This window comes from Netta rufina, assembly GCF_964035555.1.
Source record: "Netta rufina genome assembly, chromosome: 2".
NCBI classification, from domain to species: domain Eukaryota; kingdom Metazoa; phylum Chordata; class Aves; order Anseriformes; family Anatidae; genus Netta; species Netta rufina.
Window position 1 is genome coordinate 22,455,950 of NC_140124.1, and position 27,823 is coordinate 22,483,772.

General features: G+C 41.5%; 1 protein-coding gene across 1 annotated transcript in view; it reads left to right on the forward strand.

Moving 5' to 3' along the window:
• The first annotated feature begins 1,043 nt into the window (after positions 1-1,043).
• The window catches only part of NMT2 (N-myristoyltransferase 2), a 28,326-nt gene continuing 1,546 nt past the window's right edge, over positions 1,044-27,823 (forward strand). The window contains exons 1-11 of the mRNA XM_084283263.1: positions 1,044-1,158; positions 9,036-9,171; positions 14,179-14,323; positions 16,817-16,935; positions 17,042-17,133; positions 17,240-17,356; positions 18,071-18,241; positions 20,155-20,263; positions 23,827-23,997; positions 24,961-25,128; positions 27,538-27,675. Coding sequence (XP_084139389.1) covers positions 1,049-1,158; positions 9,036-9,171; positions 14,179-14,323; positions 16,817-16,935; positions 17,042-17,133; positions 17,240-17,356; positions 18,071-18,241; positions 20,155-20,263; positions 23,827-23,997; positions 24,961-25,128; positions 27,538-27,675 — 1,476 coding nt within the window. The 5' untranslated portion in view covers positions 1,044-1,048. The remainder of the gene's footprint in view (positions 1,159-9,035; positions 9,172-14,178; positions 14,324-16,816; positions 16,936-17,041; positions 17,134-17,239; positions 17,357-18,070; positions 18,242-20,154; positions 20,264-23,826; positions 23,998-24,960; positions 25,129-27,537; positions 27,676-27,823) is intronic.

A 27,823-nucleotide genomic window follows, 5' to 3' on the forward strand; every position in this document is an offset into this window, starting at 1 on the left:
AAATTGAAATGGCAAAAAAATGAAGTAGTATCTTCTTCACATTAAATGACTTTCAAGAGGGTGGCAGAGATAAGGAGAAATTACAACTGGTCCATATTATTCTTAGGTTTTAATGTACTCTTTGGCAGACTGCCAAACCAAGCACTCAGAAATGCTGAACTTCATCCAGAATTCTTGATCCAACCCTATAAATCACGAGAGTTCAAATAATTAATGTGAGATCCTATTTATTTGTTTTCCTGCTTTCAAGTTGTTCAGATTCCAACTGCAATTTTCCTAGCATGGAGTCTGTAGAAGAGAAGAGCCTTGGAAAATCGCTTAAGAAACGTGACTTTTGCAAATAGACACCCAGGACTGGGACCAGCCTCCCGTGCCTGTGACAAACTGACACTGCTCCGTGATAAAATCATCACCGTTTTGGCCTCTGCAGCTTCTGCTGTGAAGCTATTCCCAGAACCTTGCTGTTCGAGGCGTGAAACCTCTTAATATCCAGCCTGAACGACTCGTGCTGGGTTTACGCCAGTGCGTTCCCCTGCCAGCGCTGTCCTTGACCGTCAGCAGCGACAAGATCGCAGGCTGGATGGGCTTCAGAAAAACACCAAGTGCTGCAAGAGACGGTGGCAACAGCTGCGGGGGGGGAGGGGGGGGGGCAAGCCACGCTGGTGCCTACCAGCAGTAAAACATTAGTTGGAAATTAGGAGAAATTTCTCCTCAGAAAGAGCAGTCAGGCGTTGGGACGGGTTGCCCAGAGAGGTGGTGGTTCCTAACCCTGGGGGTGTCCGGGGAGAGGTTGGACGTGGTGCTTAGGGACGTGGTGGTAGGGTGGATGGTTCACCAGAAGATCTTGTAGCTCTTTCCAAGCTTAACGATTCAAGGGCTGTAAGAAGCGGGGTGTTGGCAGCAGACACCCCCCTGCCCCTGAGGCCTGCCGGCTGCCTCCAGCCCGGGGAGGACGGCAGCTAGGGGGAGCTCGGCCGGGCCGCCGCCGCCGTGCGCCCCGGTTCCTTTCACAGGCTCCCCGCCTCCTCCCCTCCCTCCTTCCCCCGTGATGGCGGAGGACAGCGAGTCTGCGGCCAGCCAGCAGAGCCTGGAGCTGGATGACCAGGACACCTGCGGCATAGACGGCGACAATGAGGAGGAGGCCGAGCACGCCAAGGGGTAGGGGCGCGCCGGGGGCCGGCCGGGCTCCGCTCGCCCCGACCAGGGCTGCGCGGCGGCGGCCACGGGGGCTGCCTCCCTCCCTCCTCCTTCCCTTCTTCCCTCCCTCCCGGCTGTTGTTTACGGCGATTTCCCAGGATTTCGGGGCTGTGCTTTGGGGTCTGGGGGTTTTTAGGAGGCACCCCCGGCTCGGCCGAGGAGCCCCAGGGCGAAACGTGCGCTGCAGCCCCGCGTCTGCCCCGGCCCGGGGCCCTGCCGGGCACCCCGACACGGTGCCTGCGGGTGGGTGGGTGGACGGACAGACGGATGGACGGACGGATGGATGGATGGGTGGATGGACACCCCTCAGCTCCCCATTGTCCCAATCTCCCCGTCTCTGGGCCTGTGCCCGCTGCCCGGGGAGCGGGGGCAGCTCCCGGCCGGGAGGCGCCGTGTGGAGCCTCGCTGCCGTGTATCCGGCACTGCTGCAGCGTGGGGCTGTGGGGAAGGAAACGCGGATTAAAAATACGGTTTCGTTTCAGTGCGCCTTCCCCCCGCTTTTTTGAGGATTAAAAAACACGGTGGTGAAGGAAGCGCTTTGTTGTCTCAGCTAGGAGTGGCTGGAGTAACCCGAAATAGGTTAATTCACACGCCGCTACGCAGATACCTTCCTCATGAATTTCTGATTCATTTGGGTGAGAGCGTTTCTGTAGGTGATTGATGTTTGGAGATGTAAGCTGTTTGTCGTCTCCTGCCCCTAGGATTTGCTTGGCAGCAAGCAGCACTGCATCTCAAATGTGGCAGGAAAATCCCAGAGACTTGGGGGACTGACTTCAGTAAAAGGCAGGAAAAGGAAAACTTCCGTGCCCGCCACTCTGTTGGCACGTTCACGGCACACACGTGAAGATATTTGTCAAAAATAATTGCACTAATAGCATCCTTGAATATTAAAATGGTGCAAAATAGCATTTAATTGTCGTGGTGCTTTTGTTGTATTTGTTTGCACGAATGTGCTACAGTCGATGATTCCCAAATACATAAAAGTAGCACCACTGAGAGCAGGGGATGATTATTCATCACTCTTCGCAGACGAAGACGTGCCAGGCCAGACTGTTAGCTGGGTAATGGCTGTCTAGGATTCATTCCTATTTCATTCCTACTGCAGTTTCTTCTTCTGTCAGCTCTGGTGACCGAGCTGTAGTTGCCCTGTGCAGCGCAGCCCGTCTGTGGCCCTGTGCTCTGGACACCGGGTGCAGGAGCAGCGCCCAGGCAGCGGCCGTGGAACAAAGAATTGAGCTCCTGCGTGCTCTCGGGCTGCTGCTGCGCTCCGGCTGGGGTCTCGCTGAGCTTTGTGGGACACCTGGAGCTGCAGACTGTACACTGCTCTCTGCAAAGCTTGTTTTTATTAAAAGTGCCAAATGTGTTTTAATGAGTATTTCAAAGAAGCTGCTTTATTCTTCTTTGAATTAGGAACGGAATGCTTCAAGTAATACGAAATTTCATGATGTTAGTGGCAGACTATTGCAGTAAAGAAAAGCCTCTAAGCATTAGTGTCAGTTTTCTGCAATGCTTTTGATGCATGAAGTCTAATATTGACATCTGAATTACTGTATTTTGTGTTCTTGTAGTCTGTGAGAATCTTGTTTGCTGTTGGTCTGCAATTAGTCTGCAGGCTGAAGTATTCAAACAAATTCCATCAAAGGGAAAGACAAGTCTTAACGCTACAGCAAACACGCTATCTTAAGTCCTACTTTCAATCAGGGGAAACTAACCCGTAGTAATAGGAGCCTGTATGAGTACCCTTTTTCTCCCTGTTGTAGTATCTTCATTTTGGAGGTGGCTTTAAAGTTTCCTTTGAGTTTTTAGATTAGGTTTTATACACTTAAGCAATTTAAAAGCAGTCTTACGACTTAAAACTGTGACTGTGCCAACTGGCTTGCTAAATTCTGAATGGTCTCCATTCATGCCGATCAATATTTAATCTTGTGCTATCTTTACCTGTAGTTTTTTATAAGGAGGTAGAGTATGTGTTGCGTGACGGTCTGTAACAGGATTGCTTTGTCAATGAAGTTACTTCCAAACTGTTTCTTAATGTGTCCTTCTAATACTGAACACAGTAAATATGGTAAGTGTGTGTATATATATATATATATATATATATATATATATATATATATATAAAAATGTAAGACGTTTTTGTTTTGGTGCTTGAGCACTGATTGTCTGCAGCAGCAAATACCAGCTTATAACTCTCGACTGTGCAAATGTCTTTGTCCTCTGTTTCTGGTCCTGTTTTTTAGATGCAGGATTATGTATGTTGTGTGACTCATATTGCTGTTCTCCTGTTCTGTCTGCAGTTTGCTCCTGCCTGATGCATTATGCTGTACTTGTTCTGTTTCATAATAAAGTGTTTACAAAATAGCTTAGTTAGTGTGTATATAGAAGAATACATACTTAGTGCACCTGAACCTACCCTGCTGAGCCTGGTTTTGTAAGGCTTTTCCATTCATTCTAAGTAGCTCCTTCTGCTCTATGGCAGAAAGGCTTTGGGCAGAGAATATTTCGTAAGCAGATGAGGAAAAAGTGTGACCTTTAAACAATTCTTCCCCCTGCCCCCAATGATTTACTTTGAATGTGGTAGTAGCATACTCAATTGCAACTTTCCAAACAGCACTACGTGTGTATATATATATATATACACACGTATATATATATACACGTAATATATATATATATATATATATATATATATATATATATATGGCTAATATATTTTTAAGGTACTGGAGGCAGTGCTTCAGTTTTAACATGCTAGATTGAAATCTTGGAGTGCAGCCTTACAAACTTGAAGGAGGAGGCAGGGGAAACACGCAAAGCTTTGGGGAATATCTGCTGGGCTTGCTTATAAGGCACCGCTACTAGATTTTCATGCTGAAGAAGCTTGTGCTTCCAAGTATTGAAATAAACGCGAAGGAAGTTTTAGTTCAGAAGGGCTGTTAGTAATGCTAGTTTTAACAGTGGAATTTGAAGGACATATAATAAGCTTTTGGGGTCGGGACCTTCTTATTCTTTCGAAATGCTGGTGACCTGTTACAGGGGTGGGAAAGCCCTTTGCATCTAAGCCTCCATTTTCCGTATGAACCAAGGACAGCCCTAGTATAAATAATACCATGTTGAAATCTGTTGGAGTCTTGCCCACATACATTAGATCTGCTTTTTATGATCAAAAAGATCTATATAGCACCTTCAGAAATGTAGTTTTGCAACCTCACTTACTCATAGAGAGACAAAATATACTGTGAAGGAGAGAGAAACCCTAACCATGCAGTCCTATGCCTTTGCAGCTTTAAAATAAACATCAGAAATACGTGTTGGGTTTTAAATTTGAGAAATTGCTAACTTAAAATTGACACTCCGTGTAATTTAAAACAGATGTTGACGTTGCAAAAAAGCTGTGTCTGCTAAAGCAGGATTTGCTGTCCAAAAAGATAATTAAAATAACACTGAAAGATCTGCAGGGGGAAGGATGGCCCCAGATCAGGAAGGAGGGAGCTGAGGCAGTGTGGCCACCTGGGCAACGTACCTCTGAGGCTCCCCCAATTCCTCCATCTCAGCTCTCCGTACTTCTGTTCAGGGCTCCACACAGGTTGTGTCTTGGCCTGTGCACGCTCCTCAAATGCAGTAGTATCCCCAATTTTCAGTTAAAAAAAAAAAAAAAAAAGGCGCATATTGGGAGAGGCAAAAGTCTTTTTTCACATTTATGCAAAACACCAGATGTGTGTACATAAGTGGAAAGGTATGTGGGTGGGATCACGGGCTTATATTTGTGACTTGCAGACAAGATCATCAAAATGTGGGCCTGAGTAGCTTGCTGAAAGATGTACCCACGGCCTGTTTCTGTGGCGGGGTTAAACCTTTTAATCTTTTTGGGACAGAGGGAGGTCTCCTGACTCTTCTCCTGCTTCAGCTGCAGATCGATTTTCACGTTACTTCCATGCGGGCCTCGCTGCTTTCTTATTCATCAGAATGACAAAATCGTCATCGTGGATGTGGTTAAAAATACCTAAGTCTGTGTCCGTACTTAGGTACGCCTCAGTGTGTGGGCTCGGCCTCCTGTCAGTAAAACGCTCCTGGTACGAGCGCGGCTCTGCTGGGCTGGCAGATCTCCCCCGGGCCTACAGCCGAGCGTTTCTCTCAGTATAACCAGCTGTGGGCTGCGTGGCAGGCCGGGCTGGGGCAGGCGTGTTCATCTGTATGAAAATGTGTGTTTCCAGGCCTGGCTGCATGAGATAGCATCATGGGGAGCTGCGTGTCCCCTTCCTCCTTCCCCCGCGGGGTGCCCCTTGTCCCTGCACCGCTTCGGTGGTGGCGGGCTGGTTAAAAACACGATTTCATGCTTGAAGGTCAGCTTTCGTCAAGCTGCGAAAGTAATCTTTTCTAGCCTCTAATGTATTTTGTGTCAGATAGGTGTATATGAACTGACAAGGAGAACTCAGATCTTAGTCAGCACGCAAGAATGTTTAATTAAAAAGAAAAGCTTTAATAGGAGTCTCTGCTACTAATCTTGTTACCTTTGCATCTCCTTTGTGCCATCATGCCCGGCACAATTACTAAATATTGAGCAACAAACTTCCTCCCTTCCCAGCCATGCTCCCGGTTTTTAAACCTTTCGGTTCTTTTCAAGGCAGAGCGTGAGACGGAGCAAAACTACTGAGAACTTTCATTTTTGCTTTTGCCCTAAATCGCTTGGTGTCTCTGGTTGTAACTCGTGTTGGACAAGCCTGTTTGCTCAGTCGGAGTTTCTGCGCTGCCAGATCTCAGCTGCAGGCATGCCCAAAGAGCTGAAGGACGAATGGATCTCCCTTTAAGTTCTCTTTTTACTTTCTGTGGACTATAACAGCAATAAAGGACTGACATGAGCAGCAGACTGCCTATGAATTATTGCTCTGAACAGTCCCTGGGTACCCTGTCAGACAGAAGATATAGGTGTTTATTTCGTAAGAGGCGGTGTAGAAGCTCTAACACTGAAGGTCGTAAGCCGAGGTCTGGGGTTTGGGAAGGTACCATGTGAAAAAATGGTCGGGGAAAGACAAGGGGGAGGTTATTCGAGCAAGTTTCAAACACACTTTGCTAATTTGCTTTTATTTATTTCACAGCTGGAGTCTTAAAATAAAATTAAAAAATAAATAAATACGTGTTTACTGTCCCCAACTTCAAACAGATTTAGAAACATGAGCAGTAAATAGCATTCATCTTTTATAACCATTTAGCCCTATCTTCTCTCAGCTAAAAAAATGTGCAATTCTATATGAAAATGGCCTTGAGCTGGTCAAAGAACAAACTAAGATGATCCTGGTAAAAGTACAGTTTAACTGGGGATAACATTAGTTCTGCTTAGCAAAGCTGCTTTTTCTCCATAGCTGCCAAATTTTGTATTTTTTTTTTTTTAGTACAGTCACTTGTTATTTCACCAAACTAAACAAGCCATTGACCGCCAGGTAATCCCAGAGAGCAGAATTCCCCTGTCAGTGTGAGCAGGGCCGGCTCCTGCTGAGAGAGGAGTGAGGAGCAGCGTTTGCAGCAGCTCGGCCCTGAGTCCGATGCGGATCCATTCCCCGGGGAACACCCAGCTGGTGGCTTCACCTCTGCAGTGCACAGTGCTAGAGGGAAAGGCGAAAGTTTATGGACAGATCAAGAAAACTAAGTGGTATCCCAGTAAATGAATCTTAGCAAAGGCAAAATCACTTTCTCCAGTATTTTTGTTTCAGTTTTGCCAGAGGTGAAGAAGTCCTGGAAAAGTTAGGTTTTGTGCAATTACTTTATATATATATATATATATATATATATATATATATATATATATATATAAAATACATATATTATATATATATAATATATATGATATATATATTTTTTATTATTATTTTTACGGTCTCATATTTATAACCTCTTGTCAGACATCTGGGTCTGTTCTTTGTCTAGATTCTGTGCAAGTGTCAGCTTGGTATACGGGCCTTCAAATAGATTTAGATTAGATTATTTTAAACTGAGACTTTAGAAACTGTTAATGGAGTCATCTCTGTGATTTGCCATCGTACAACAGGCAGCTTTCTGCCTGCCTCATTTAGACAACTCAACCTTTTGTTTCTGCAGTGTAAATACTCCAAATTTTCTTTTCTCCCCTGTGTGAGCATTTGGTCTACTACCACACTGTTGTCTTTTGAGTAACTCCTTGGTTCTGATCCCAGAAGGTCCCAAATTTATAACTCTTACCTCTCTGGGAGCGTGACTTAACCTGGTGTGTCACCTTCTTGTCAGGGTTGATCTTTCTTAGAGAACAGTAATGATGCCACAAAATGAGTCTTCGTTTAGTTAAATGTTTTATTAATTGCAGGCTTTTGGTTTCCAGGTTGGAAATTTGGTTATTTTCTTACTGACTGGCGCTGACTAGGTATAGATGCTAAGACACGGGGCGCTGTACTCTTGAAAGTGAGTGTGTCCTGGCTAAAAAAAACACGGCCCTTGCAAGCGTGTCGATCTTAGTAACTTTGCTAAATTATTGTTTCTTTTGATTTCTTCTGATTTGCCAGTGCCATTTCAAAATTAAAATAAGCAATGCTTTGTTTCTTTGATTTTTATTTTATTTTATTTTTTCCACTGTAGAAATGTCCAGGCCCCCAAGCCCTAACATCTGCCCTGAGCTCGGTGCTGTGTGCACGGTGGCTGGGCGCTAAGCCTCTCGCGGAGGGCTCGGTGTTAACTGAGTCATTCCCTCCGTGTTTGCCTTCCGTCTGAGAGCTGCCAACACCTCCCACACTTTGCAAACTCTAATCTAATCTTGATTCCATATCTTGATTATTTGCTAAATTAGAATCTTTTAAAGAAAAAAAGGGGGTTGCTTATCAATAGCCCAGATATGGCAGAACCTACAAGTGCAGTGTACGCTTGGTTTGGTTTGTTGTTTTTTTTTTCTTTGAGGTTGACACCATTGTACTGATCATTTTAAAGTACAAATGTTTGGATCACTTTGTGGTGTTTCTTCCAGAGATTTCACAGAGGACTTTAATCACTACTTAAATTAGAAATAAAATTCCCTGAAAGCAGAACGAGAAGAATCCAATCAAAACTGGATTCAGATGTCCCTGATGGTTGAACATCAAGGAGAATAAATATCAGGCTGTTAATAGTTACTGAATTCCTGAGGAAGTTGCTTCCCTTGGTTCCTGCACTTCCTTGAGTTTACCTTCAAGCTCAGCTGAATTTGCATTTCTAAATCCCTTCTGTCTGGGAAATCGCACCCCACCTCGGAGCAGACTGCGTGGGGAATGGGGTGGCCAGTGTTTATGGTCACAGAGACATGGAGTTTTTACCTGTCCCTACACTGTGGAACTTAAGCAAGCGATCACTTTTGGAAGTGTAAGGGAATTCTTACTCTGCTGTATACAACACCACAATGCACCTTTCTTGATTGAAGTCCTTGGCCCCATTTTCTGTGCAAAATGGTTCTTGCTAAGTACAACACCTCATTAGGCTGATGAACCTCCTGCCTTATATATGGGAATGGCCATTTCTTGTTCGAGCTGAGTAATAACATCAAGGAGAGCGTTGGCTATTAGAGTATATCACAATTTCATGCCACTGTGTCAAAATGCCTGGTTGTGCAGGGCTCTGACTGTAAAACAACTTAGAAGACACTTGCAGGAAGCATTTTGTCAGTGCGCTCTCAGTTCCTCCCCTCCTACACTCCCCTTCTTCCTTTGCCCTGCCTTTTCTTCAGCTTCAAACTGCTGTTAGATTTTTTCACATAACACTGCTGGTTTTTCCATATTTAGTCTTTATGAATTTTAAGCTTGGTGGTATTGATTTTTCTCACTGCACATTCTCTGAATTTCTGGCAGAAGTCCTGGAGGGGATTTGGGAGCGAAGAAGAAGAAAAAGAAACAGAAGAGAAAAAAGGAGAAACCAAATTCTGGAGGCACCAAATCAGATTCTGCATCTGACTCCCAGGAGATTAAAATTCAACAGCCTTCGAAAGTGAGAGCCTTGTTCTGTTTCAGTTTGTGCCTGCTTTTCGTTTTGATTTTAATTTGTGTGTTGTTTTTTTTTTTTTATAAAAAAGAGTGGGAAGTGCTACCTTAACACGTGTCTGAATTAGGCAACTCTGTCCTGAATAGAGGCAGAAGCAAGGTGTAAGTCCTGGTGTTGGCCAACTGTATGAAGTTAGCTGGAGAGTCCTTGTAACCACAGCATTCTGTAACAGCAGTCCGAATTCAGGCTTTGTAGAAGAGAGCCTTAATCTGCAGTGGTAATGCTTTTAAGTACAGTTTGTGTTTGACGAATCGCCTTTAGTTTAGCCACCACCTAGCATGGCTTAGTGCAGTTTCACTTGTACAGCATAATGCTATTTCGTGGCAAGATTCAGCAGGAGGAGGGAAGGGCAAGTAAGGGCAGCTGTATATTCTACACACACACACACACGTCTTTACACAAAATGCAGCAATATTTATCGTGGAGATACAGGCTGAAGAATCTTTTTGCCATCTGAAATGTCTCTGCTGTAAGTAAGAATGCAAATTGTGTAAGGGGATGTGCAACCTTTGTGGGCTTTGCATGCTTTTGACTACCAGGTTCTAACTAAACGGTGAGTAATATGCCCCGATGGCTTTTTTAACACACAGCTTTCATCTCCAGAGAAATCTGAGCCTGAGAACAGAGGCTTATAACATGGTGATAGGAAAGTTCATGGACCACTGAGCATGTCAAAGTAGTTATGTTGCGTCATCAGATTAATGTGGAGAAAGTTATGCTGTTGTACCAGTAGTGCTGTTAATCCTGCAGGGTTTGTCAAGTATATTGGTGTTACCAACTGATTTTCAGGATGCAGTTGTGTTCTGTTTTGTCAACGTACTGATAGGTTTTGTGTTCTCCTTCTGGATCTTCTCTGTGTCACACCAAGTACTTTGAATGGGCACGCTTGCCCCAGGGGACATTTTGAAATAGGTGGAGATCTCACACGCTTTCTGCTCTCACTATGCATTTTGACATTGTTTTTCTATAAAGTACACAGCATGAATTGCTAATGCAAGATTATTTGCAAGCAACAGCCAAGTAATATCACACTCTTTTATAGATGAAGTGAGGTCAGTTTTAATATTAACATACAGTACATTTTTTGCAGTATCTTGGGAGTTCCTTGATTTCCTGCTGACCAAATCTGTTGTTACCTCTAACTGCGTTAAAAGGAAGCTACTTCACGTTTTAGATTTCATGTGCAAGACTTTAGTTATCAGCACCTTGCAGTCTTGAACACCACTTCTCTGCTGCAGTTTGCAAGTGTGGAAATTTATCCTTGTTCTAAGTTGCATACTTAACAGTGGTGCACTGAGTGAGTATTTTAGTAGCACAAGAAGTTTAGCCAGTTTGTTAGCAATGTTAGTTTTCTCTTTTGCAGGCATACAAGGGATGCTTTTATTTAAGTCGTTCTCTCAGGCTGCAGGCAACTCAACTGTGTCCTTACACGGCTTCTTCTTTTCTGTAGCTGCAAATACACCAGCACTTACTTGTTTCCCCCTTTGTTCAGTGTTCCAGGTGTACCCACTGATTAGTAGCCAAGTTTCTCTGTCTTGGACAACTTTTCTGTTTTAGGTTTTTGTAGACGGCTGATCTGCATTGGTGTGTAGAAGTGTATTTATTTTCTGCACTACTCTAGTGATACTTAGACTTTTATTCCTTGTACTATGTGAAGTGTGGGGAAAAAACATTTAGCATTTGCTTGCTGTTGGTTGAAAGGGAGGGTTGCAAAATATTTCAGAGGGAAGTGACGTTGTACGCTTTGTCTCAAGGAGAATATATACAGGATCACTCAGTGGGGCTTCTGAACTCACTGAAAAGGATTTTGAGGTGAGCTGAGTTTGTAAACTGGTGTCCCAGTCAGCAGATGAGAAAAACAGAACAGTGAGTCTCCTTTTCTTCTCCCTCTCTCATTTGTGATACTGGACTTTTTTACACTGGCATGAGTGTAACTACGGCAATAAATGCTTGTTAGCATTGTGTGCTTCAGGTGACCTGTAGGACTCTTCACCGCCCATCTCAAAAGACCTTTTGAGCTCTCCCCTTGTTACAAGCCTCAGGGACGTAGCTTTCCCACATTGGCACAAATAAACTTGCCAGATCTCTGATGCTATGAGTGATATAGTCATAAAATAACTTTGCTTGGAAGGGACCTCAGGAGTTCTGTAGACCAGCCTCCTGCTTAGATTAGATCTAATTAGATCAGGTTGCTCAGGACTAGATGGGTTTCCTAGGTCTCCAAGGCTGGACACTCCACAACCTCTGTGGGCCAGCTATTCCAGTGTTTGATCGCTGTGGTTAAAATAATAAATCCTTACATCTAAATGGAACTTTCTCTTTTTCAACTTGTGTCCATCATTTCTTGTTCTATGATTATGTGAGAGCAGGCTGTTGGCTCATGTTCAGTTCTGCCCACCAGGGCCAAGTTCTCTTCAGCAAGGCTGTGTCCTGGCAAGTCAGCGCTGCCCTCTGCCATTGCACGGCCTTTTTACGCTCCAGATGCAGTAATTTGCATTTGATTGTAAACTTCCTGAAGTTCCTCCCTTCAGCCCATTGAGGTTGCTTGGAATGCCAGCTCTGGAGGCCAGCACATCAACCGTTCTTCCCAACTAGGTATCATCCATGAGCTTGGAGAGAAAGCACTCTGTACATATCATAAACAGGACTGACCCTTGAGTTCTCAAAGTTTTCTTAAAGTTGAGTGTGATATTTCTCTTTTTCCAGTCATAGGAAACATCCACCACTTGCTTTAACCTTTCAAGCTTGATAGAGAGTGGCCTGGCAGTAACATCAGCTGGCTCACTCAGCACCCTCAAATGCATCCTGCCTATTCTTAATGGCTTGTGCACGTGTGTTTTGCTGAGTGGTCCCGAACTCTCCCTACTGCTGTGGGTAACGGGAGCCTCAAAGGCTCTGCCACAAGGCAAGCCTCAGCCCTGTGGCTTACAGGGGCTTCTTGTGCTGCATGCATTTGTTCCCTTTACACTGGAATAAACAAAATCGTGCTTCTTTTTCATTCATGTTGAAGTTCATGTAGGTATTACTTGCTTTCCACTGAAAGAGACCAGAAGGGTTTCCTTTCGGCTTCTCAAGAAACTTCTCTTTAAAAAAAAAAACAAACAAAAAAACACTCTGTGCTAAGATCCAAGTTGCAGTGATACAGGTTACTTTTCTCAGGAAGCTGAGGAAAGGGGATTTCTGTAGATGTCCCTAACCATGTCATGTTCAGTACCAAAACATGAACTTTTACTTTACATATGCAAGTAAGATCCTTTTAGAACTTAATATCTTTTTAGATCTTCTGTTTTCTTCTTAATGTAGAAAAAATACTAGACTTCAAAAAAAATCCCAAACACAAAAGAATTTGTAGTATGTCAAGAAAAATAAATCTTGCTGCCTTACTGTTAAGAGTTCAGAATTTATCTAGCAGCATTAGAAGTGTTTGTATCAGGCCAGTGGGTAACAGGCAAATTGATTTTTAGTTGAGAAAAGTATTCAATGTCACTATAACTTGGATTTTAGCATAGAGTGTGTGTTTTCTTTATGCTGCAATAGGACTGATCTAGTTTGTTGAACTACTTGAAAGCGTGTAAATATGTTAGTTCACAACTACTCACTGACGGATGGTTAAAGCACACTCATGTCAAGTTCAGCCATACTTAAGTCAGTGAAAGAAATTGCATTATGTTTAGAAGAGTACAAGTAGTTATTAAAATTAGAAAATGATGGCCTGCTTGAGCTACAGGCAGGGAGTCACTCCGTCTGTGACCGAGGGCACTGAAGGCAGCTGCCCATCCAAATGAAGCTTTAATGTCATTATTACATGCAGTTTATGGTGGATTTTCAACGCACAAATCCTAGATAGAAAGCGAAATACTGAAGCAGTGATCCGTTGATACTCAGCAAGAAAAATAAACAAAAAATCTGGCTTGAAATCTCTGTCCAGAAATACTTAACATTTTCCAATCCATTTGAGACTATTCCATCAAATATATTTATTGCACTGCAAAGTCTGGGAAAGCCTGAGCATAAGCATGCTGTTAGTATGCCTCAGAACAGGACTTAGCACCTGGGAGATGATTTTTAAATGAGTGACAGGGAAGGATGAAGGGAGTGAGAGAGAAATAACCCTTACATTTAGAAGTCTATTACCATGATTCCTCTGCAATTTCATATGCAGGTGAAATTCTCATTCCAGTTGTACTGAGTGAGAATGTTCGAAAGTGAGGATTAAGGAGCTTAGTTCAGAAACGTTTAGCCTGAGGTTTTATGCTTTTCAGATAACTTCTCCAGAAAGATTATTCTACCTTTAAATAGAAGGTTGGTTTATTTTAAGTCTGCTTCCATAAGCCAAAGTCTTTCGCTGTGAGTGTTGGCGTGGTTGGTGTTAATGGGAAGATGGCTAATTCTTATATATCGTACAATACAGTGTGCTACCCAGGATAAAATTTGGGAGTTTATAGAAGGTATATGCTATATAACTAGGGTTAAAAAGTGGATATTTGCAGCAACATCATAACCAAAATACTGAGCCGTACTGAATTTCAGTAATGTTTTATAGTGTATGTATAAAGGACAACTTCAAATATCTGTGTAGTATTTTAAGATTGTCAGATACCTAAGATGATCTATTTTATGCTGTTTATTCTATTTTACCATTGGGAGGGGAATATAAAAAGCGTTTTGTTATTATACTGCTGCCCTGCCTTAATGCTGCAGTATTTGTATTATAAACACCAAAGTTTGATGGTTAAATGCAAATACCACTGAAAGCTACTAAGGATTTTGTGAAGCTGCCTGTCTGTTTCCCACCTATCCTTCTGTCCTGCCACTGAAGATTATACTGAAGCTAACTGTGATGAGAAGAGTATGTGAAAGAATACGTAAGAATTAACTAAATGAACACATTTGTACAGCTTGTTCAAAATAAACATATCCAATAAGCTTCCTCTTCTGTTTGTCTCTGCGCAGAATCCAGCCATTCCAATGCAGAAACTTCAAGACATCCAGAGAGCGATGGAGCTGCTCTCTGCATGCCAAGGTCCAGCAAAGAACATTGATGAGGCTACCAAACGTAAATACCAGTTTTGGGATACGCAACCTGTACCTAAACTTAGTAAGTTGAACGGGGCCTGGGCATGTGATCCTACTGATCACTAACAGAACCTGTACGAGTTGTGTGGCACCTTCTCTAAAATGGGTATTAAGTTGAACTGCATGCAGTAGAGTTCCTTAATTTTTTGTGTTGTTTATGTGGGATTCCTGATTTCTCTAGGAAAGTGCTTGCCCCTAAAGAAATATGCAACATAGCACAGTGTTAATGAATCTTACTCTGATGTTCTCTATTAAAATGGGAAATGCTGTTGCAGTAGCATTCCTTTTTATATTTTAGGTCTGAACTCTCAAACAACAGAACATGGAAGTCTTTTCCATTTCAGGGAAGATAAAAAACAAAAACCAAAAACAAACAAACCACAGTCAAGTGGTGATGGGAGTAAACTTTGATAATTCTCTGATATTTTTTTTCTATAGACAGATTTGTTGTCACACAGATGGTGACTCTCCTGATGCAGGTTACAGTTTTCCTGCAGCTTTAAGTGGATAATGACACCTCTCTCATGCACGTACACTTCTACTGCTCTTTGTTCACTTGTTTCTTCCACAATGTACACTACAGTACCTTGAAGGCATACGTTCTACATCCCTTCTTTGTTCTTGGTGCCAAGTGAGGAGGTGATGTGACCTCCCCTTGCCTTCAGGTTTGGAAAAATTTTGTCAGATTACTTCTTCTGTACTGATCCGATCCCCTGTTTACACACAGCGGGTAAATCTTAGTCTGTACTGGAGAAGACAGCAGTTGACTCTCTTGTTTCTTCCAATTTTCTGCACCACCTTCTTCCTTCTTCACTATCTTTAAGTTAAGTTGTTCTAGCTCTGCAGTGCCCAACCCCCTGAGTTTGGGGACCCACAAATAAAACAGTCTCAGCACAAAAGCTGTCAGCCACAGAACAGCTGTCTGTTCTGTTCTGAAGGTTTGTCTCCATGACATTGGAGACTGGTGGAGAATAAGCAAAAATAAGGTAAAGTATAAAGCACAGGAGCACGCTGCTCTCTATTTCACAGGCAGCAGTTCAAATTAATCCATTTCTGTAGCTTAATCCACAGTGATCATATTTCCCCTGACTTCCTTGCACGGAGAAGTCCAGAGCAGCATCTCTGCTGCAGTGCTTTCCACTGGATTGAACTGACCTGCCCCGGTTCTTCTCTAGACAAACATCTAATCAAACTAATGATAGTAATTGTGACAGTAGACTTGCCTTGGTATACATGTAAGAGCCTAGCCTAATAAAGTTGATGAATAAATCAAGAAATATTCCTACCATAACTAAGTTTTTTTCAGAGCCAGTTCAAGTGTGTGCACAGCGTTTCCAGGGCTTCAGTTCAGGGTGGTCATTATATCCTGAAGCAGCTCTCTAGAGATGAGTCTGTCCCTTGCCAGCCTAAAAGGATCAAGAGATTGGCTCTAAAAATGGTTGGTTAGGGCTCCTCAGTAGAAATACACTTTGCTGAAGTTGGCTGTCAGAGGTTCTGTTCAGCGATCTTTCTGAATCACTTCTTGATTTTTGTTGTTGAATCTTTCTTATTTTTATTTTTTTTAGCTTTATCTGCTGAATGAGCGTAATGAGAAGTCGTCACTATTTGACATGCTGGATATGTTCAGGTGGAAAAAAATCTGTTGATTCAGGAAGTAGCCGTAGGGATCTTTGCATTCAGAATCGCTCTGCCTTACAGTTAAGGTTGCTAGCAATAGATCCTTTGGTATATAATATTAGGTCAAGTCTGCCATGTAGTGGCAGCAGCGTTTAGGTGGTTGATACTTCCAGAGTTTGTGTACTGATGGCCTTCCAAACTGGACAGCGGGCCATAACTGTTTGTCAGGACTGGGCATCACCTGGGAGAAGTACGTGCTGTGTTTGGCAGGTGCTGCTCCAAAGAAGAGGAACAGTTTCTGTTCCCAGCTAGTTGTTATATACTGAATCACTAGAGCTGTAAATTAAGGGAAGGGGAGAAAGCAGATTTTCATGTACAATTTCAGGAATAAATTTAATATTTCTCCAGCATCTCTTAAAAGCCCTGCCTTTGCTGTGTTTCTGCTGTGTACTGCTGAGCTCGGGTCTATTCAAGTCAGCTGAAAACAGGATCCAAGCCATAGTTTGTTGGCTGTCAGTACAACACATTTCTCCTGATAAGACCTGGGATTTCATAGCTGGTTAAGTGCTGTGCATGTGCTGATAAATTGGTGCCTTGTGTTATGAAATACTGGCCATCAGTTGAGGTAGAGTGGTTCAGTGCTTGGCTATAGGTATTCTGATGAAGTAGTAGTTAGTCTGAATGCAATCTGTAAGAACTGAGCAGTAGCGTAAGCTAATAATATGATTTTTTAAGCATTTCTAAAAGCCTCATGTTCCTGTCACGTAATTCTGAGAAAAAATATGGTGCGAGTTAAATGCAGTTTTTGAGAACTAATTGGGAAGCTAGCAGTGTAACTGGTTTTTGTTTCTTTCTTTGTTTCTTTTTCTCCCCTCTTGCTTTCTTCCTTCCTGAAAAGACGAAGTTATAACTTCACATGGTGCAATTGAACCAGATAAGGACAATGTCCGTCTAGAGCCATATTCTTTGCCACAGGGTTTTATGTGGGACACGTTGGATCTTAGCAATGCCGAAGTTGTAAGTAACACAGTTTTATATGTACCTTAAAGTCACTGAAGTATATTCTCACTGGTGTGTGTGGATAGATCTTTGATTTTTTTTTTCTTCCTACGTGTGTTTTCAGCTAAAGGAATTATACACACTGTTAAATGAGAATTACGTAGAAGATGATGATAATATGTTTAGGTTTGATTATTCACCTGAATTTCTTCTGTGGTGAGTAGAAAGTTCCACATTCTGTTCTGGCTGGAGTGCAAAGAAGATTGTTTTTATTACATCTTCTTAGGCAGTAATTTGTAATTATTTCTGTCATCAATTCTAGGGCACTACGTCCTCCGGGCTGGTTACCCCAATGGCACTGTGGTGTTAGAGTGTCTTCAAACAAAAAACTGGTAGGATTCATAAGTGCCATCCCTGCAAATATTCGTATTTATGACAGGTAAAATGCACCATTACTTTTTTATTTGTAAAAGAGTAACACCGTGAAACAAAGCTTAAAATGGCATCCATTGCCGTGGAGAACTTGTAGAGAGAAAGAGGCTCAGTGACCGTAGAGAGAAAGAAAAATCCTTTGCATATAGCAGAGATTTTTAAATGGGGTTGTGGGGTCTTTTTTTGGTTTGTTTGCTTGTTTTCAAAAAGTTTGTAGCATCCTTACAGTGAAAACCAGTAATAAATATTTAAGGAATTTTCTTACTGGTGGATGATACAGATGAATTGTCTGTGCCATTTTATTTATTTAAAGGGTACCTAGTCAGATGACCTTCCTTGGCCAGATAGTCATATGCTGACAATCATGAAGTATTATGATACCACTTAGCATGTTCTTGGATGTCTTTCAGGATCTTAAAGTTGGTAATGGGTTAAGTCTTGATAAAGCTCTGAAAGTGGAGTATCACGAACACCTTAGATGCTGCTTGTGTATTGTACAGTTTGCCACCAATGTCACGCTATCATAGATTAGTATTAGCTGCAGATGTAGTTTGTCACAGGCTGATATATTTTTACCTCAGATCCTTCTGTTACAACATGGAAATCTTAAAGTATGCATTTAAAAATATGCAATATGCAGGGGCAGTTGTTTGTTACTGTTTTTTTTTGTTTGTTTTGTTTTGTTTTGTTTTGTTTTTTCACTACTTAATCTCTTTTTTAGTGTGAAGAAAATGGTAGAAATCAATTTTCTGTGTGTCCATAAGAAACTGAGATCTAAACGGGTAGCACCTGTACTGATTCGGGAAATAACCAGAAGAGTAAACCTGGAAGGAATTTTTCAGGCTGTTTACACTGCTGGAGTGGTACTCCCCAAACCTGTGGCTACTTGCAGGTAACCTAGGTGATGTTCATAATAATACTGGTTCCTGTAGCAGTCATTTTAATGAGCATTTGGTGTAATTGGCTGTTGTGGTTTCACACCAGTTGGTGGCTCAGCTCCGCTATGCTACCCTCTTGTCCCCCCTCCTCAAAAGGACAGGGGGAGAAAATATGATTTAAAAAGCTTGTGGGTTGAGATAAGGACAGGGAGATCACTCGCCAATTATTGTTGTGGGCAAAAGACTCAGTACAAGGGAGATTAATGTAATTTATTGCCTACTGATAGCAGACTAGAACAGTGAGAACTAAAAGCAAACTAAAAACACCTTTTCCTCCACCCACCCTCTTCTCTCCACGGGCTGCAGCTCCGGCCCGGGGCCTGCTCCTGCGGGGGCTCTCCATGGGCCGCAGCCTCCTCCAGGCCACATCCACCTGCTCCACCAGGGGCTCCTCCACGGGCTGCAGCGTGGAGATCTGCTCCATGTGGGACCCATGGGCTGCAGGGGGACAGCCTGCAGCCCCAGGGGCCTCTCCACAGGCCGCAGGGGAACTGCTGCTGCGTGCCTGCAGCACCTCCTGCCCTCCTGCTGCACTCACCTTGGGGACTGTAGGGCTGGTTCTCACTCCTCACTCTCCCAGCTGCTGTTGCACAGCAGTTTTTTTTCCCTTTCTTAAATCTACTCTCACAGAGGTACAACCAACATTGCTCACTGGCTCAGCTTTAGCCAGTGGCAGGTCCCTTTTGGAGCTCTGGCTCTTACCTAGCACGTGGCAGCTTCTGGGCTCCTCTCATAAAGGCCACCACTGCAGCTCCTCAGCACCAAAACCTTGCCACATAAACCACTTACAAGAGCATAACATTAAAAGAAATCGAATGCTGTGGAGTTGAATCTAACCTAAAAGCCCAAGTGCATATGAGGTTTTCTTGGCTTCTATTTTTTCCCTCAGTGCCTTGGATAAAACATCTTAGGCTAAAATCTAATTTCGGGTTTGTTTATTGTACCTCAAATAGATTAATAGATACCTCTGTTGACCTTCTGGTGGAAGCTGTGCTAGCAATGGCAGCATTGTATACCTGTGTTTTTCAAGTGGCCTGCTTCCCAGCTGGGACACTTCCTTGTTGACCTGGTTGCTTGCCAAAGATGGCAGAGGGTTTCTGGGAATTGTATGATTTTCTTTTTTGAAGTGCTTTCATCTTTCCTGAAGAAAGGAGGACTTGATCGGCATGTGATAAAGATGGGAAAACTATCATGTGGAAAACGTTGTATGTAACAAACTATAAGTTCATTTGCTTGGAGTGGATTTTATTTGTGCAGGGAGAAGTTCAGTTTCAACAGTATCCTTCTGAAAACAGAGTGCTCATTTATGAGCCTTTTGATTTGAAATCATTTATGAGCCTTTTGATTTGAAATTGTGTTTGTATGTAGCGACACCAAAGATCCTACAACTTTCTGTAGGTAAAGGCAGATAAAAAGCCATGCTGTGCTAGAGTAACCAGGGATGTGCTGTTGCACAATGATCTCCTAGAAGAGGCCCTTCAACAAACTGCTTAGAGACACGAGCAGAGAGGGACCTGTCTGTTAAGAAAATAAATTTTGTGATGTAAGTATGGTGAGATTGTCAGGACTGTGGCAGGTACTGAAATGTTTCACCCTGTTCTTACTTGTTCCATAATTTGCTTGGATCCAAAATACAGTGACTGTAGGCTTGTTTAGAAGCTATTGCTTACATGTAGCTTTCCCCTTTTTAGTTTGTTTTGGTTTTGGTGGGGTTTGTTTTTTTATTTGCTCAAGCCTCTTACAGACATTGGTACAGGCTTGCTAGGAAACAAATCTGGAGAGGAGGAGCAGTGCAAGAAATTAAAGAAATGGATACAAGTAAATCTGTATTTAAAACACTACCTAATCTCATGAATTTTATTTCCAGGTATTGGCATCGATCACTGAACCCCAGAAAATTGGTGGAGGTGAAATTTTCACATTTGAGTAGAAACATGACTCTACAAAGAACAATGAAGCTCTACAGGCTTCCTGATGTAAGCAGTATGTCTTCTAGAGAATCCCCACAGTTATTGTGAGGCTCGAAATAACCTTCCATCTGTTTCTGACAGCGCAGGCTTTGGTGTGGAAAGGCTTGCAGTGCATGCAGGGCATAGGAAAATACAGTCTTTTTCACCAACCAGAAATAAGGGCCACACTAGACAGAAGAGACTATTGCTGGAAGCGTAGGTTTGTGTGTAGAGAAAATATAAATGGCTCAAAAGCCTTTAGAGAAGTAAATAAATTCAGAAACCTTGACTTCATTAATGTGTGAGATCAAGATTATTCTAGGTTTGATTAATCTGACAGAAAATTACTGGAGTAGAAAATTAACAGCTCATGGCTTAAAATTCTTGGAGAAGTCTGTTCAAAAGTTGATTGAGTACAGTGGAATTGGTTGATTTTTTTGTTTGTTTGTTTTTCTTCAAGCTTTTTCTTGTATGTCAGAGAACATTGTTCTTCTGCAATGAGTAGGCTCAGCAAAAGCTGCCTCAGAATGTTGTGTACTGTTATTTGCATGGCCTGGCCAAAAAAAACGTTCTGGCATCGCAAGGTTAGTTAAAAATATTTTCCCATATTTGCAGCTAATAGCAAGGCTGGCAAAAAGCCTTAGGATGCATTTCCTTGACAGGGCAAGTCACTGTAAGTAGTCTGAGATGCACTATCAAAAAATCTCATTGCTGTAACAGGCTATGGAAGGCAGTCTAAGCTATATGTTTGAAAGCAATTTCTTTGCTTGCAAAAGCTACCTTTCTCTTTGGAGGGATGGCAGGCAGTCCTTTGGACCAGTGCCAGATCAGTAAACCTTTTTATGTAAGCAAACCTTCCCTTTGGGATAAAAAAAAATACATTTTTTAAAATAATACACTTTGTAATGATTTATCTGACTTTGGGGAATTATTTCTGTTGGTTATACTTAACAACAGCGCCTGCAACATCACGTTACCGGCACATCTGAGTAACACGATAAGCACTCCTCAGTGTAAAGCCCCTGCCATGCCTTCATCTCAACTTCTGCTGCCAGTGAGACTTGTTTCCTGTGCTGCCTGCATGCTCCCTGTGTCTGCACTTACTGCTTCTCCCTTGTGTGCAAGGCAGCAGTTTTCAGAGCTTAAGCGTTAATAACCAAATTAATTAGGTTTTAATCTTGGAGAACTAAATATAGGTTTCATCAAATCTGAAGACATTTTAAGAAGTCCAGTGGACAACTTCAAATATAGGCTTCACTGGCAAGTCCAGTACTATTTCTCGTGGAAACAATGCAGGACAAGAATAGTTGAAAGAATAGGATAAGGATCTTACGTACGGAACAAAAAAATGTAACTACAGGGAGTCATTAGAAACCAGAGCAGCTGTACCTTGATCATCTCCCTTTAGTGTAGAACCCCAATTGCAAAATAGAAACAAATTACGGAAATCTAAGAATGCACCATCTTACTCAGAAAATACAGCATTTACAGAGATGTGCAAATAGAAAATAGATGCTCCATTGTGCATTTACTTTTAGATGGGCCTTGGGAGATTCTCCATGGAAAATAAAGATATAATCTTTTTGTTAATATCTTCTGTTTAGTTTTTGTGCTGTAAATTTTTCGAATTTATTTTTCTGTGGAAAGGTTTGAGTGCTTTTGTGAATATCTATCCTCAGTCTGAGGCTGTTATCAGTTACGTTAGACAAACTGGTTCGTTCAGGCCAAACTGTCCTAAAACAAAAGCTTTTTGAGTTCTTTACCACCAACTTAATGTCCCTCAGCACCAAACACTGTTTCTGGCATTCTGACCTCTTTTCTTAGAGTCCTTGGAATATCATTGCCACTGGGAGCTCATCTCCCTTTAAGAGGAATTAATCAATCCTAATCATGCAAACAGTATGAACTGAATAGGTTTTCAGAAATGATAAAGGAAAGGCAGTAATTATGTTAGTAAGATATCACCCTCACTGAAGGCAGTGTTTGTGTATGTATCTATAGATAAATTAGTTTTAAAAAAAATGTTGGGAGGGTTTAAGTGTTTAATCTCTTGAGCAGTGAGGGGGTATAAAATTTGGATGGGTTTAGAATGAGGGCAGGAACATGGATGGTGTCTTTGTATGGCTTTTCTTGACTGAGCTCCAGAGCTAGGACACTCGTGGGTACGTGCCCTGTGCAGCTTGGTGTGTGGAGTGGAGAAACAAAATTTAGCCCAGTTCTGTGCACTCTTCTTCCCTTCTGGAACTAGAAATAATCATTTAGGTGTGGCCATTCTGAGTGTTGTGGGGGAATAAAGATGTTCCAGCCCAGCTGCTTTTCCTCCCTTCGTGCTCCTCTATATAGCTTTAGAAGAGAGGGGAAGGTTCAAAGGGAACAAATCAATGTTTCATATTGCCATTCCTAGGGAGGTTATGAACAAAATACAGCATAGGAAGAGCCATGCAGACAAATCAAGTGAATACCCTTAAGGATTCAGGGCATTTAAAATACTAGAAGATGTGCTGTTGTAGAGACAAACCATAGGCTGTGCAGGAAAGGAGGAAGATTAGACCCAGCACATGGAGGTGGCAAAATGTGCCTTGATTTTTCATCTGGCTGCTGAATTCCAGAGTGTGTGAATAAAGACCTCCTCCAGAATAACTCCCTGGGAGCAAGGAATAATCAGTTACACTAATTTCAGGCTTCCAGTAATCAAGCCACTACCTGGCTGCTCTTGCAATTGACTTTGCTGTGATTAATGTGGTACATGCCCAAGTATGTGGCTCAGATGAAGCAGGATAAATGAGCTCTGAAAGAGAATGAGCATTCTCTCCCTCCAAGGAAATAAAAATTGGGGAGAAAATTTTAGCCACCTCTGTTTAAACCTTTACTTCATAGGATTGGAAAGCTTTTTTTTTTTCCCCCTCTTCTGATGTTTACAGTCAAGAGAAGTGCAGTATTTGCTGAAATATAGTACCTTTTTTAACTTCAGAAAGCTTGAAGTTACGAGGAGCTTTCTTGTTAACATAACAGCAGTTGAGCCTGTACAGAAACGTGAGTTGGCAGAAGTGAGTTTACAAGCACTAAAAATAGGTGGAGTTTTGTGTTAAAAGTTTTCTAATTAAACATTATCAGTTGACTTTGGTTTATAGCTTGACTAATTTTTGTAAACGTGAATTAGAAGTGTTCTTGTCTTCAGCTTAGCTTCTGACATGGAAGTTGCTTTATGTTTTGTTTCTGTATCTGGGCTCTAGGTAGCTTAGAAGAAGATAAGAAATAAAGACTGACCTGAAAAAAAAAAAAGGAATACAAAATGTATGAAGTCTAGGCTGTTGGCAGTAGCATCTCCTTCTCTGGAGAAATGAAGTTGTTTCAATAATGGAACATAAAGATTGAAGTGCCCCAGACTGTCTCAATAATTAGAAGAGGGGGAATTCTGATTGAAAGCAGTTTTGTAAAATAGTGTAATGAATTAGGTGGCTGGGGTAAAGTAGGCTAATAATAAATGCATTATAGCAAGTGGAATGACTCTGCAACCTATTTCCAGCCCTTGCTGTGTGTGCAATTTTCCTTTCAACATCTTAACGTTTATTTTTCTTTGTTACAATAAGGCTACAAAGACTTCAGGTTTGAGACCAATGGAACAAAAAGATACTAAAGCAGTACAAGAATTAATCAACACTTACTTGAAGCAGTTTAATCTTGCTCCTGTGATGGATGAGGAAGAGGTGGCCCACTGGTTCCTGCCTCGGGATCATATTATTGACACTTTTGTAGTAGAGGTAAAGCACTCTCTAACTACCTCGGGAATGTAAACACGAATGCCATTTGTAAAAGTTCACATCAGCATCAAGTTTATGAAGTACAGACAGAATGAAAAACATGCTGTAGTTGGGATTTGCTGTCACAATTCCAAATTTGTTCTTTGTATTGCATTCTCGTAGTGAGGAAGTGCTTGTTTGGATGTGACAAAAGAGCAGCTCTCTTATAACGGGATATTTTATAGAAGAATTTTCAAATCTCAAAACATCACTGTCTTATAAGGTTCTTTGCTGTAATATTTCCATGTTTTAAAAACAATATTCCCACACCATGCCCCCTGCTCCCCTTTGCTTCTCTGGAGATGTGACATGGTAGTAAGTAATGGTCTTCAAATCTGCTTTTTTTTTTAAAAAAAAAAAAAAAATAAAAAATTACGACTGATGAAAGGATTTGGTTTGAATTCAGTATAATTCCCTAAGCTGACGGATAGGTTTCTGCAGTATTCTTTAAAACCATTTTTTAGGGGCACCTGCTAATTTGTGGGAATTGTGTGGATTTTGTTGTGTTTTTTTTTGTTTTTTTTTTCTCTTATAGTCTGATTCAGTAAAATATTTTTCCTACTTACTCTGCAGTGAATCTAATGTTCAATGGACTCTTCCATAGTCTAACTTAATTTAATGCCTCTCTTCCTTCCCACCTTCCCTTTCTTTTCCCCAGCTGGAAAAAGAAAGTTGGGGTTGGTTTTTGTCTTCTGTGAATTCAAGCCCAGAAACCTACGGAAGAGTCTACAAGCAGCAGAATTGGCCTGAGGGATGGGACAGTTTCTTCAGTTTCTTCAATTCTTAGCCAGCATTACCTCTTATTCTGTAATAGATATGGCGTGCAAAGCTGTGCTGCATTTATTACTTACTTTCTCTAGAACCTCTGTGGTAGCCTAACCAATAACTGAGTGGTTATTTATTAATTGACTTTTTCTTTTGTAGGGCTCAAATGGTATTTTAACAGACTTCCTGAGTTTCTACACGTTACCTTCAACAGTGATGCACCATCCTGTTCATAAAAGCCTGAAAGCTGCCTATTCCTTTTACAATATTCATACAGAGACCCCCCTCTTGGACTTAATGAATGATGCACTCATAATAGCTAAGTTGGTAAGTATTTTCTTCTTCTACTTCTAAGAATGCTTTCATGAAAGAAGTAATGGCAAGGTAAGAACTGACAGTAATTTGTACATTCCATTGCGTTCTGTTTTGTTTTACTGTCTACAGCAGTGTATTTGATGAGACATCAATACAATATATATTGAAATATAAGATGCTGCATTTGGTTTTCCTCTTTACTTTGAGCGATGTTAGTGAATGACAAGTGCATGAAGATGAAAACATTTGTAATAGCTTGAACTGTTCAAATATCCAACAGCACACTGGCAACCTTATTCACTCAGTATCAAAAGAATGGAAAGTATCACTAAAATATTTTTCCTTTGAGTTAATAAGTTCTCTTAAAAATATTAAATAAACTGTCTTGTTACTAACTGCTGCCTGTAAAGTTACATAGACAACATCACGTTTTAATTTTTAAGCACTGCTTTGTGTGTGGAATAACACTGAGACATGATTTAGTTAAATGGAAGGGAAGAGACTGTAAGAGTCCTTGCATAGGAATTATAAGGGTTTAGTGCTGAATGACTAAAAGCTAACGCTCAGCCCTTAATCATCAGGCTTTCATGGGGGTGTGGTACAACACCGTGGCAATATATTCTGTGGTGGAGAGCTGTGCAGGTGTTGCACATCCCAGCACTTCCTCCCTGTCCCACAGGAGAGGGGTGAGCAAGATGCTGGGTGGGTGTTAGGCTTTTGGCTGGGCTTAACCTACCACAAACCATTCTACACTTACATCCAAAGAATGTATTTGGAGGATAGAAATCCAACTCGGTAAATTGTTTCCAAGTTGCATGTCAGTTGAATGTTGAAGTTTTACTTTCTTATTACAGTATATAAAACTAGCTTAGAACCAAGTCTGGTAAAATCTTAGTAATTACTGGGCAAAATGCCTGACCTCCTAAGTGAAATCCCAAATTTGGAGCTATGCATTTACGTTCCATGTGTACTGCATGGGGAGAGTGGTATGATGATCCCCTCCAAACCCCATTTTGTGGTCCAAGCTGACACTGTTTCAAGGTGTAGGACAGTTCGCCGTGGGAGTGCTCTTCTGGCCTGGCAGAGGGGTGCAGCAAGTACCTTTGAACAGCAACTTCTTACACCTCCCAGAAAAGAGTAACCTGAGCCTAACGTGTTGATGTTTAGATAGCAAGTTAAAGCTACGTCAGGGAAATTTAACATTTATTTGAATTTTCAGTGCTTAATTGCAAAGCTTCATCAGTGTGTCTGTACATACAGTGTAGCCATGTTCTCCTGAGCTGAGATTACTGCTACTGTCAATGGCTAATTTGGACTATTAAAAAATTTGCTTCTTTAGATGCCAACTGTCAGATCCTTGCCACCTTGTCTTGTTTCTGCACGTTTTTCACAGCACATTTAACTTAGCGTAGCTTCATCTGTGCACAGAATGATCTTTGTGTAAGGAACCTTACTAAATTCACTGTTTATGCTTTGTGACTTTTTCTTTTAAATAATCCTAAACTGATGAAAACTCCCTTTTTGTAACACGGGGTGCTTATTGAAAAAAAAAAAAAGCGTAATTTTTATACTGAGCAAAGAATGGTCTCGTGCTTAAGTAACTAAGCATTACTGTTTTGTAACTCTGTTATTTTTATGTTAGAATATAGAAAGTCCTCCTGGTGCTCTGCTTTCATGCTGCTAAGACTCCAAGTTCCTAGGTCAGCCTGCCTTGCAGTTAATTGCAAGTAAATGGACTCTTTTATCCAGCCTCCAGGCAAATTCAGCTGTTCATACATGATGCTTGTCACTGTGATGGCTTAACTGGCCTTATTTTTAAGTTGCTTATGAAGAGTTCAGAGTGGGTTGGGATTCAATGTGTTTGTGTTGCAGCACAGTACGCTGTGCTACAGCTAAATCAGCAACGCCGCTGCATGCAGAGAGCAAATTGGCTCATTCAGAGTAGTGAATTTGGGAGGTAGAGCAAGAGAAGTTGGCAGAGAGTGCATGAATAAGGGAGGGAGTGTGACGTGTCAGATTTGATTTCTAAAGGAAATACCACTTCAGAAAAGGATTAAGGTACAAAAATGTTTATCAATAACAAGTACAAATGACTGAAAGCCAGCATAAGCTGTACTTACACAGCCTCATCTGGAGTAGGCCATGTGTGTCAAAGCCCTGTATGTCACAGGGTGTAAAAAATGCATGTCCAGAAAGATAAAACAAAGGGGAGTGTTTGAGGGACTCTTCAGATCTTTTACCTTGGGATACTTTCTTTGTATGTATATCTAATTAAATGGAAAGATTTATTCCCGTATATTTTTTCTTTTCCACTTAATTAGATTAGTCCCTTGGATATCGTTATGCCTCTGTGGAAAGTATTATTTGTGTATCATTTGAAACTTCATAAGTAAAATTTTAAAAATGTTTTGCTATTGCCAGAAAGGATTTGATGTGTTCAATGCACTAGACTTAATGGAAAACAAAACATTCCTGGAAAAACTCAAGTTTGGGATTGGAGATGGAAATTTGCAGTATTATTTGTACAACTGGAGGTGTCCTGGCATGGAATCTGAAAAGGTAAGGGACTCTTAAAAAAAGTTTCTGAACTGTGTTAGGTATAATAATGCTTTCATCTATCCTGGCCAAAATGGGAGGAGTTTAAATTTTTTTCTTTATTTTATTTTTTAATAAAAATTTTTAAAAAACTAAAAAAAAAAAAATCTTC